General features: G+C 42.7%; 4 protein-coding genes across 7 annotated transcripts; all 4 read right to left on the bottom strand.

Moving 5' to 3' along the window:
• Positions 1-293: 293 nt before the first annotated feature.
• Positions 294-1,145, bottom strand: LOC121779034. Its single transcript, XM_042176386.1, has one exon. The coding sequence runs from the start codon at positions 1,143-1,145 to the stop codon at positions 294-296; it is 852 nt and encodes a 283-aa protein (XP_042032320.1).
• A 3-nt stretch (positions 1,146-1,148) lies between these two features.
• LOC121779033 lies at positions 1,149-2,264 on the bottom strand. The gene has a single exon (XM_042176385.1). It carries the CDS (start codon positions 2,262-2,264, stop codon positions 1,149-1,151), a length of 1,116 nt encoding a protein of 371 aa, XP_042032319.1.
• A 48-nt stretch (positions 2,265-2,312) lies between these two features.
• On the bottom strand, positions 2,313-6,540 carry LOC121779032 (R-linalool synthase, chloroplastic-like). Its single transcript, XM_042176384.1, has 5 exons — positions 6,533-6,540; positions 6,093-6,231; positions 5,778-6,002; positions 5,471-5,670; positions 2,313-2,529 (listed from the first exon to the last, which is right to left on the bottom strand). Exons 1-5 carry the CDS (start codon positions 6,538-6,540, stop codon positions 2,313-2,315), a joined length of 789 nt encoding a protein of 262 aa, XP_042032318.1.
• LOC121779791 lies at positions 6,266-12,140 on the bottom strand. 4 transcript variants are annotated; one of them, XM_042177212.1, is made up of 5 exons: positions 12,000-12,139; positions 11,685-11,929; positions 11,213-11,580; positions 10,836-11,054; positions 6,266-10,600 (listed from the first exon to the last, which is right to left on the bottom strand). In XM_042177212.1, the coding sequence occupies exons 2-5, from the start codon at positions 11,814-11,816 to the stop codon at positions 6,649-6,651; spliced, it is 4,671 nt and encodes a 1,556-aa protein (XP_042033146.1). In that variant the 5' UTR covers positions 11,817-11,929; positions 12,000-12,139; the 3' UTR covers positions 6,266-6,648. The 4 variants fall into 4 exon arrangements, with proteins under 4 accessions (XP_042033146.1, XP_042033148.1, XP_042033147.1 ...); XM_042177214.1 differs by having other exon boundaries at positions 11,213-11,600; positions 11,685-11,779; positions 12,000-12,039; XM_042177213.1 differs by having other exon boundaries at positions 11,213-11,600; positions 11,685-12,140.
• Positions 12,141-12,148: the final 8 nt, after the last annotated feature.

Here is a 12,148-nt window from a genome sequence, read left to right as displayed (position 1 = left end):
ACAAAATAAAGTAGCTCCTCCATGAATTCAGACACTTGTAGATTGTCTGAAGCCAGTAAAGACTGCGATAGGCATCGCTCAAGTCTGTCTTGATAAGAGATAACATGGGCTACCTCTCTCACACAACAGTCAATCACCTCGATCATGTTACACGGTTTGAACCTCCAAGCATCCTCATGTTTTTGCATAGCATCATAAATGGAGAATGTGATACTCTCATCATTCAGTCGGAGAGTAAGTTCTCCTTTGTGCACATCAATCAGTGCTCTCCCTGTGGCTAGGAAAGGCCTGCCTTAAAGAAGTGGGATGTGTCTATCTTCCTCCATATCAAGTACTACAAAGTCGGCTGGAAAAATAAATTCCCCGACCTTGACAAGTATGTCTTCAACGATCCCCTTTGGATATGACATCGTTCTATCAGCCATCTGTAGTGATATAGTAGTGGGTCTAAGCACTCCAATCTTCATTTTCTGGAAGAATGAATAGGGCATCAGGTTGATACTCGCCCCCAGATCACATAACGCTCTCCCTTCTTGAAAATCTCCCACTATGCAAGAGATGGTAAAACTTCCAGGATCCTTCAGTTTAGCTGGCAACTTCTTCTGAATAATGGCGCTGCAGCTTTCAGTCAAATTCTCCGTCTCATACTCCATCCATCTCCTCTTGTTGGAAACCACATCCTTCAGAAACTTGGCATAGCTCGACATCTGCTGTAGTGCCTCCACCAATGGGATGTTTATCTGCACCTTCCTAAATATATCCAAGAATCTCGAGAACTGTGCATCTGTCTTCTTCTTCTGCACACATTGAGGATAGGGAATCCTCACGTCAGTGGGAGTGTAAGCTGCTGCAGGTGGTGTAGGTAGAGTTGGGGCCATGTTCTCCTTAGGTGGGGAAGTAATATGTACTATCTCGGTCTCAACTTCCTCGACTAACTCCTCCTCTTCAGGTCCCTTTTCTGTTACTCTATCCTCTGATGGCATTGCAGGTCCATCATAACTTTTTCCACTCCTCAACTGCACAGCTTTGCAATCTTTGGGATTTATAATGGTGTTCGAAGGAAACTTTCCCGGTTGAGTAATAGTACTCACAGTCTGGGAAATCTGGCTGATCTGCGTGTCGATGTTCTTCAAATGAGTGGCCATACTCTACACATCTGTCTCCACCTTCTCCATCCTTTGATTGTTCTGTTCCATTAGCTTATTGGACTGTAGCATGAAAGATTTGAGTATGTCTTCCGTGGTCATCTTCTTCGGATCATTAACCACTCCATTATTAACCGTGAACCCCGGGGGTGGTTGCAGAGCATTATTGGGGTTCCCATAAGAGAGATTGAGATGCCCCTTGTTCCCAAACTGATTATAACCTCCACCCTGAAAGTTGGGGCGTTGTTTATTATAGTACCGGTTGTTGCCCCCTTGATTCACATAGTTAACGTCCTCCATATTTCCTTGGGATTCTTGAAACGGGTGACCTATTCCCATGCAGTCAAATTTCATAGTTAGCGCATCCAGCTTGTCGGATAGGGCGCTCATAGGATCATGATCTGTGGTGGACGCTACCCTATGCACCTTACTCCTTTCGTTGCTCCATCCTTCGTCATTAGATGCGAGTTCATCTATTACTTCCAAGGCTTCATTTACTCCTTTCTTAAGAAAATTACCACCTGAGCTCAAGTTCAACTCCCTTTGTGCTTCAGGCACACAGCCCTTGAAAAATGTAATAACTTGGACTATCGGGGTTAACCCATGGTTGGGACACCGTTTCATCAAAGATTTGAACCTCCCCCATGCATCTCTGATATTCTCTGTAAGAGTCATCTGAAATGCAATGATCTCGTGTTGTCTCTTTATAGCTTCACTAGGGGGGTAGAATTTCTCCAAAAAATTTTCCACCATAGCATCCCATGTTCTAATCGATCCGGGCTCCAAACTCTCCAACCAATCCTTTGCTGAATCCTCTAAAGAGAAAGGAAACAGCCTTAGGCGAACCTGCTCATCTGTCACTCCATTCATCTTTGTTGTGTTGCAAATCTGGATGAACTTGGTGATATTCTTGTTAGTGTCGTCAGTGGATTTGCCCTTAAAAGCAATGTTCTCCGCCATCTGGATTAGTCCTCTTTTCAGCTCAAAGGTATTGGCCGCGATGTTGCTATGCACAGTTGGATTTGTCTGGCCTTGGTACACATTGATTCTGCACAGGCAAAGGTGGTCCACGGTTGACCTGTTGACGCAACTCCTCCAGCTGTCATAGAAGCTCAGCATAATTGGGAGGAGGAGGTGGTGGACCGTTGTTACCCCCTTCGTACTCCATCAGACTAGGAGAGACGGGATCAAATAGAATATGGTCCTGAACTGGTATCGGATGGGTGAAAGATCCCTCTGATCTGAAGGTGCTCCTGTGCGGTTAGGTGACGAAGCTTGAATTTTCTGTGTGAGTCTCCTATAGGAGTTCCTTTTCCGGTTTGTTGCTTCGATCTCCGAATCGAAAGGTTCTAGAGGCAAGCCTTTAGAACGTGTGTGCATACACCTGAACAAGAAACACAAATGTGAGAACTCAAAAAAAATATAAAATCAAAAATAAAGCAGTAAAGTCTGAAGTAGTAATCTTGATTATTATCACGATATCAAGCTATATAACACAAAAATTGTCCCCAGCAACGACGCCAAAAACTTGACTTAACTTTATTTTTCCCAAATAATACCCGCAAGTGTACGGGGTTATCGTAGCAAATAGCAAGCAAGAGTATATCGTATCCCACAGAAACAATTAAGTGTCAACCTAAGTACCACGAACTAATTTCAACTACTATCCAGACGATCAGAAATTTTGGTTTTAAGACTACCACTACTGAAAACAAGTAAATGCAAAGATTAAAATAAAACAATTAAACAAGAACTCAATTTAGCAAGTTGTGTAAGATGATGGAGAAATATGCATAATTCAAGGATCCGATGCACAACTCATAGCCTAACCCAATTAACACCAATTTACCATTTAAAGTCTCCAGAATTGTTGAATCAATCACAATTGTAGATTAAACCCCCTCCCGAGGTGAGAAATCTGTAGATTAGGTGTAATAAGTGAAGTCCCCTTCTAAATCTTAGACCTAACTCCCAAAAGTTTAATTAGATTTAAGATTCCACTCATAATCTCAACTCTCCCAAGTTTTATTGAATTAAGGTGTGAATTATTCCTCTTTCAAGATTCAATATTTCATCTCCCGATTACTCTATGAAATCCTACACTCCCAATTGGTGATCAAGCAATTGATAGGAAAAAGCACAAGAATAATTCAAACAATTGCAAGAGCAAGATAAAAATAGAATCAATTGGATTAAAACTATGAATCAATGCATCTTCACCAAGAATCCCAAATGAAGGGTTTAGTTACTCATGTTCAAAGTAGAAAACAAAAAGAAACTAAGAAAAACAGAGGAAACCATGATACGAATTACAATTGGCGGATGAATCGAAGCTTGAATCTTCAATCTTCTTCCAAGAGTTCTTCAGAGAGAGAGTGTGTGTTTTTGCGGCTGGGAGTGAATGCTTCGAGTTGCCCTAGCTCTTGCCTCTAATTTTCCTTCAAAAATCGCGTCTGGAAACTTATCAAATCGTCAGTTCGTCGGACCCGACCGGGTGGAGCTCTCTGGAGTCTTGGCGTTATAAGGTTCCCACCCGGTCGGGTGGAATTATTGAATAGGAAATTCACCCGGCCGGGTCGCACTCAACCGGCAGACTTATCGCTGACACCCGGCCGGGTGGCTTTTCAGCCACATATATTCACCCGACCGTGTGGTACTATTTTGCTCCAATTTCTCATATTTTTGCCTGAAAAACTCAACAAACACGTGAACTTCGAAACAGAGTAATTGGCTGGAAATAACAAATTTGAGCATAAAAACTCAACAATTATGCACATCTTCATACCAATCACGACATTATAAATACGAGTTTGTCAACATGCCCCCCAGTCGCCAAACGTGTTGAAGTCAAACCCGCCGGAGCCGCCGCCAGAGTTTCTGTCGCCGGACATTTTGTGATGAGAGGTTAGATGAAAATTGGATAGGAAATGGAGATGATTTGGAGGATTTGATGTGTATTTGTGTGAAATGAGGATGAAATAGGAGTATTTATATAGTAAAAAAAAGGAAAATGTTTGAAAAATGGTAATATTACCGTTTTCGATTTTTTATTTTTTACTTTTTCAATTAAATTTGAATTTTAAAAATATGATTTATTGCGTCAGCGTGACGAAGCCCACTCGCGGGACCGCGAGTGGGCGTCAGGCATGGCGCCGAAGCGCGCCACGTCGCGCAAGCGCGTGGCTACATAGCCCGCGAGGTGTCTCGGTGGGACGGGCGTCTCGGAGAGACAGGGACGAGACGGGGTGCTGCAACGCGTCTCGCCGCCGTCTCGTCTCGGCGGGACGAGATACTTGCCACCCGCGAGACGCGTTGCCGGTGGCCTTAGGCCAATGTCTCCTTAGAGTTACTTAAGTAGCGATTTCCCCAGCGCTGGAGTAGGAAGGGGCGGCGCCACTGAATTCTACCTATGGCGGCAACGTTGAACATAGTTCAACCTCAGATTCCCAAATTGGAGAAACACAATTATGGAAATGGAGTATTCATATGCTGAGTCTTGTTGCAATCACAAGAGTTGTGGGACATTGTTCAAGACTGCTACACCGAACTTACCTCCCAAGAAGCCGAAGATGCCCTGACAAACAACCAGAAGAACGCCCTCAAAGACGCAAGGAAACGAGACAAGAAGGTATTGTTCAATATCTATCAAGGTATTGATGAAACCACGTTCGAGAAAGTAAGTGCAGCCACCACGTCAAAACAAGCCTGGGAGATTTTGATGAATTCTTTCACTGGCGTTGATAAGGCGATACAAGTTCGACTATAAATCCTACGTGGCGAGTTCGAAAGTTTGACGATGCCTGAAACGGAAAATATTTCGGACTATTTCACAAAAACAATAGTTATTGTGAATCAAATGAAAAGGTAAGGGGAGATAATTGAAGATGGTCCTACCATTAATGTGTATAGATAAATTAAAATGTAAAAATAAAATTATTAGTCCCTCTACTTAAATCTTGGAAAACTTTTCTTTATATAGATTGACATGACACGTGACCGCTTAAATTGAGGGAGAATGGATTGGGCGAAAAATTATGTAGTTGAGCTAAATTAATTATACGAGTCCTCAAATTAAATCCAGGCCGAAATAGGTAGACAATACACTTACCATGTTTGTCACCAAATTAATATACGAGACAATCTACTTAAATCCTGGAAGAAATAGCAGGACCACACCAAAATAATAAATTCTCTGATATATTAAAGCACATGTTTTGTTTTGTTTTGTTTTGTTGAGAGACAGTGTGAGTCAATGACATGGTTGAAAGAGCAGAGTGGCAATCCGTTGATGTAGTTGAGAGTGGTTGCCATCTCCATCAAGATACATAAACTGTGCCGCTCTTCCAAAATTAGCTGCTGCCTCAACAAAATCATCCCTAACCGGACAACCACCGGCCGTGTTCATTTCCTTCCACGCCTCCCTTATCACAAACCTCACGTGTTCCTCCGCCTCTTCCATGCTTGCGTTTCGCTCCTTCATGTAGCATTGCATTGATTTCGCCACGTCCCCTCTCTTCATCTCAAACTATTCATACACAAAATTAATATATCCACTCTATTGTATCACATAACTTGAGAGAAGAAAAAAGTATATAAAGATAAGATGTGTTGAGAGTAATTTTGTGCACGTACCGGCAATGTTCCTAGATCGTCTGGAAGCCGTACAAGCATCCCCGAAAGACGAATTATTTGGTTGTATTTATACAGCTGGTTTTTGGATGTAAGAAAAACTTGGGCTATTACAGTAGGAGCTCCTATCGAAATGGTAGAATTATTGAGATATTCTTCCATGCTTGGTGTGTATCCACTATAGTACCACTTTGCCTCTTGTAAATATGCTTCAACCAAATCCACCCACTACCAATAATTCATACTTAGACATGTTACAACCTCTCATCTCAATTAAGAAGATAATTATATATATATATATATACTCGTATTAATTACCGGTTTCTGTAGATATGAGAGATTGATGACACCCTCTTCTTTAAGAATGTCGTGTGCTAGCTCGAAAACAAAGTTGTGGATAACCAAATAAAACAATTGCAAGTAATAAGGAAGTCGATTGATTGCTTCTGTATCCCATCTGAAATTGTTGATATGAATCGTAATGTCAAGTAATAAGGAAGTCGATTGATTATAAAAACAAAACTTGATCTTTTTTTTTTTTTTGTAGCAGGCCCCTTGTCCCATATATATCATATCAAAAAGGAATTACAAGCTGACAGACCCAAAAGTGGAATGTCCAAAACATCAAAGCTACACCAAACAAGACTATTTAAGCAGCCACGAAAACATCAAAACAAACCAAACAACTATCATATCAGCCACGAAAAAACCAAACAAACTAAGAAAATCGAAAATTCGGCATGCCGATCTGGTCCAACCTCACCATAGCTCTTACTCTTGCCGGCGCTGATCTATCTGTATACCTCAGCTTGACCGTGCTCTCCTTTCCGATGGAAGCTAGATAGTCTGCCACTTTATTCCCTTCCCGTCTGATTTAAGTGATTTTCCAAGTGAGTCCCTTTAGAGCATTTCTGATCTTGGCCATAGTGTGTCTTGTCTCTGCCGGCCCCAGCAGTCCCTTGGCAAGGGTAGAGCACAGGATTTCCGCATCTGATTCCAACCAGAGGTACGAGCCATGCGCTTTGGCCATCAAGATACCCTCCAAAAGGGCCATCATTTCCGCCTCCAACCCTGAAGACACTTCCAAAGGAGAACTAAAAGCTTCAACTAGGTCACCTCGGTAGTTCCGCAGCAAACCTCCACCCCCCCCTCTGTTCCCTGACCTTTCAAAGGCTCCATCCGAATTAAGTTTCAACCAAGGTGACTCTAGAAGCCTCCACTGCACTGTCTCAGCCTTTTTAGGCCTTTCCCTAGCCGGGCGTCCTTTCAAGGAAGCCACACCCGGTTCACAACCTTCCCACTGCTCCTGGCCAAGATGTCCAGCCAACACCAGGTTTCTGAGGTGCCATTCTACCCTGTAGCATACATTCTCCAGCCTGAAGCTAGTTCCACGATGAATGCATCCATTTCTCTCTGTCCATATGTACCATAAAATCAAGCAAGGAATGATGGTACTTACATGAGGACGATATCTGCTTCTGGACTGTTGCTGCCACCATCTCAACCTTCTTTCCACATTATTCCGTGGCCAAACAAAGGCCTTGGCCTGAGGGAACCAGCTCGCAAAGTGATCCCAAACTCCCTTGGCTGCCTCCCCATTCACAAAAAGGTGGAGCCTTGATTCACTCTTTGGGATAGCACAGCAGCGGCACTTGGAGGCCATTGCCACCCCCCTCCATTGTAATTTCTCATCAATCGGGAGACGGTTAGCCAACAATCGCCACATAAAAACAGATATTGTGGGGGTGATACTCTTGTTCCAGATGATTTTAAAAACCTCCCTCTCCTCACCTCTGTGCCTGACTTGCTCCCATGCCGAGGCAAGAGTAAAATTTCCATGGGGGGTCAGGGTCCATCGAGCTTTATCCTCCTCCTCCATGTCGAAAGGGGTCAGCAAGATGTCCTCTATCCACTCTATCGGTACGCCTTGCTCTCCCAGCCATTCCCGGAGAACCTCTTCATTCCACTCCGAGTCCCTCCAGACATCCTTTACCCAAGCAAACTCAGGAGCTTCTTCACGCAGACTAAGGCGGGAGAGCGGCTGATTTTTCACCCAGACATCATCCCAGAAATTTAAGTTTCCTTTACCCAGCATCCATCTGAGAAGGTGATGGCATTTACTTCCCGCTTTGAATAGTCTTCTCCACGTGGGGCTGAAACGGCAAGAACGGTAGATGGAGAATGCAGCTGATCGAGACCAATATTTCTTGTGCATATATTCTGCCCACAAAGAACTCTTCTCACGGAATCTCCACCAGAGCTTAAAGCTACAAGCCTCCACAGTGTCTGCCATACGGCGTATACCCAAGCCTCCTTCGCACGTTGGTCTGCAAACGTCCTCCCATTTTATCCAGTGTGTTTTGTTCGTCGTATTACAAGAGCCCCAAAAATATCTTGCTAGCACCTGCTCCATCAATCTAATAGCCCCTTTGGTTGGTTCAAGAACCTGGAAAATGTGCATTGGTAAAGCCTGCAAGATACTTCTGATCAAGGTCAATCTTCCCCCAAACGAAAGGTGTCGATGGCTCCAGCTCTGCACCTTCTCAGACATTTTCTCACGAAGAAACATGAAGAGGTGCGTTTTCTTCCTTCCTCTGAAAATTGGAACACCAAGGTATGTGCAAGGCAGGGTACCTTGTTGGAATCCCCCTGTCAGCTTCACCCCTGCAGCCCAGCCATTATGCTTCTCATCTATGTAGAAGCAGTTTTTCCCCTCATTTATCAACTGGCCCGAGACCTCCATATAATGTTTGAGGCAGTGATTAATTTTACGGATGGTTGCTCTTCTAGCTTGAGTAAAGATGATTATATCATCCGCATATGCCAGATGTAAGACCCCCATTGAGTATCGAGCTGTACAGAACCTCATCTCCTTCTTTCCAAGGATAAGTCGGTCTAGAAGGCGGGATAAGTAATCAGCCGCGAGGATAAATAAAGAGGGGGACAGAGGATCCCCTTGACGTAGTCCACGTGAAGACTTGAAAAAACCAGCTGGAGAACCATTAATAAGGACCGAGAACCAGCAAGGATTAACACATCTCTCGATCATTCCCAGCCATAAATCTGAGAATCCCATTCTTTTTAACACTTTTAGTAAGAACGGCCACTGGACACGATCGTACGCCTTTGCCATATCAAGTTTAAGAACCAAGTTTGGAGACGGGTTACATTTTCCTATCTCATAGAACATCTCCTTAGCAAGTAACACATTATCACTGAGAAGCCGACCCCTCACAAAGCCGCTCTGATTTGGCGCCGTGAGCACGGGGAGGAGGGCTGCCATTCTTGATGTCAGCAGTTTTGAGATAATTTTATTTGACACATTACACAAACTTATCGGCCTATATTTTGTCCACTTCGTAGGATTCTTTTTCTTGGGGATAAGTATAATCATTGTCGCCGCAATTCCCCTCGGCATTTGCGCTCCCTGAAAGAAATCAACAACCGCCTCCATTACATCTCGGCTGATGATATCCCAGCACTTCTGGTAGAATAACGAAGAAAACCCATCTCGCCCTGAAGCACTATCCGGACAGATACCAAAGACCGCATCCCGCACCTCCTGTATCAATGGCATCTTATCCAACTCATTCATATTAACCTCAGCTGGAATAGATGACAAGATGTCCAGGTCTGGTTCCACTAGCGTATCTATATCTGAAGACAACAGCTTCTGGAAAAAGTTAACGGTTGAGGCTCTGATATCCTCATCCTCCGTCAGGGTTTGATCCCTCTCCTCAATGGAGAAGATCCTAGCTTTAGATCTTTTGTATTTCACCCATCCTTGGAAGAATTTTGAATTTCTTTCCCCTTCGACCGACCAACGTATAGCCGCTTTTTGCTTCCAGTAATCTTCTTCCATTTTAACTCTAAGGATCAGCTCAGCCACTGTCCTATTCATCTCAGCCCGGTTTTCTGGAGTCTTATTTTGTTCAAACCTGTTAAGAGCTTCTTGAGCTTCCTCCTCTGCCAGCTTTAGCTTTTCAAAGATATTGCCAAAAACATTTTTATTCCACAATTTCAAGCATTTCTTTAGCCGACTAAGCTTAACCTGCAACTTCACAAGGCCCCTTTCTTCCAAAGGTATATTCCAACTCTCCTTCACCACCTCCTGGAAAGAACGATGCCTCACCCACATATTTTGAAACCTGAAAGGTGGTCGCACCGGAGGGCCTGGACGCCTGCATTGAATGAGCAGCGGACTATGATCCGACATCACCCTTGGAAGATTTGTAACTCTAGTCTCCGAGAACAAATTAAGCCATCCCTCTCCGATCAGCGCTCTATCAAGTTTTTCCAAGATATCTCCTCTAGCCCACGTAAAATTTGCACCATCTGCGCCAAGCTCTAGCAGCTGACAGTCATTAACCGCATCAGCAAATTCTGCCATCTCCTTCACTCTGTTCTTATTCGACCCCTGCCTTTCCTCCTCAGAAAGGAAGATATTAAAATCTCCTCCTACCAACCACGGCAATCCCTCCATACCCACAGCCAACTCTCGAAGTTTATTCCAAAGCGGGTGTCTTCCTACTCTTGTGCATTTTCCATAGACTACCGACAGGTGAAACTGAATTGGGAGGTCACAAGAAGAGAAGCGCGCATGCAACACTTGTTCCGACACATCCCATTCATCCACTTCAACCCCATTTGCCGTGAAGAGCCATATTTGACCATTTGTATTCATCCCTTTATATGCAAGACCGAACTTCCTGCTATAAAACTCTGGGTTCGGTTTTGTCATTGGCTCAATGACAGCCAAAACTGAAATTTTGTGCGACTTTATCAAAAACTTGATGGTTTTCTGGGTGCTTGAGTTTGCCACACCCCTAGCATTCCAAAACATAAGAAACTTGATCTTAATGTCAAACAAAACACAGAAGGTCATTATTCAAATCGTTTTAGTTCATTTTAGAAATTTTGATTTTAAAAACATGGGGTTCTTTATTAGATCCTATCTTTGTTTTTAGAATTGGAATTTGTTGAATTTAACTAAAAACGGTCTAAAAATAACTTTTGTGTTTGATTTTGGAGTTTGAAATTAAGACCAAACTCTATACGAACCTCTGTAGGGTGAGTGTGAACAATTCAAGTTCGTCTAGTGTACCGTAGATGTCGTAAACATCATCAAGAGATGTTATTAGAGTTATTATCTTGGCGGCCGTTTTTCTCTCATACGAATGTTGATGAGTTTCAAAGACTCCAATTGCCCAAAAGTAGCTTTCCACCAGCCTGTCCCTCACGAACGGTAGTTTCTCAGACAGACATGAATTATTCCACCATCTAGACAACATAAAGGTTAAACAAAATAAAGCAAGTCCTTACAACCTTGTTAATAGGAAAAATAGAAGTATAAATAATGAAATTTAGTCAAATTTAACTAAATTTCGTTGTTTAAATGGCTATTGTTCCTAATAAATAAATAGTCCTAGCTAGTTCACCTTGAGATGTCTTTGAGTTCCTCTATTTGTGTTGCTTGAACAATGTTGAAGTCTAGTTTGGCAAGCTCAAGAATTGTTGGATTGAAGTCGGGTCTCCTCGAGTAAGCATCTATCATCCATTTTGCCTCAAGATTTGGTGTCCTCCAATGAAGAGGGATCTCCAAAGAATGTTGAATCCACAATGATAGATTTTTGTCAATTTCATCACCACTTCCATCAAGAGTTTTCTGCAGATTTTCTGTTGCAAATTGTCTTGCTAGCTCCAGTGTATCTTCACCTTCTCTCAAAAGGAAAGATGCTTCGTAGAGTTGTAACATTCCTTTCGTATCTCGGCCAAGGCTTGCCTTGAAATCGCTACCCTTCTCGTTCTAGAAGCAATCAAAAACCTCTGTAATTAACACACAAGTTCGGATTCATATTTAAAACTCAATAGAAAAGAAATCAAATATATACAAAGCATAATTAATCTAACCTTGTGAAACATTAAAACCATGTTGTCTAAGGAGTCTGAATCCAAGAGCTGTGAGATACAAATCACTTCCATCCACTTCTTTATCATGGAAATATCTATGTATAAAACCCAAAATCTCCTTAATCTCATCATGAAAAAAATAAGAAAGGCCAAGATATTTCAAGTCATCAATCAACTCCAACTGTTGTACAAATTCCAATTTTTCCTTTAGCAAGATTTTCACTTGCACAATCAGCTCTGCTTCTCTATCAAATTAAAGGGAGGAAAATTAATTAGGTATAATTATATAGCAACATACTAATTAATGGTACGCACCTTATAAGGAGTGTTGAGAGACTGAATGTAATTGAAATCCCAAAGGGAAGGCTGGTAGTTTCCGGAGCGTCGGATTTGATGAGCTTCTTCTCGTTGTGAGGAGCAAGAAGCACGAAGGCGAGCAGCGGGCACAATTCGAGAGACCGGCC

This window comes from Salvia splendens, chromosome 19 (assembly GCF_004379255.2).
Source record: "Salvia splendens isolate huo1 chromosome 19, SspV2, whole genome shotgun sequence".
Lineage (NCBI taxonomy): Eukaryota > Viridiplantae > Streptophyta > Magnoliopsida > Lamiales > Lamiaceae > Salvia > Salvia splendens.
This window is presented reverse-complemented; position numbering and strand designations above follow the sequence as displayed.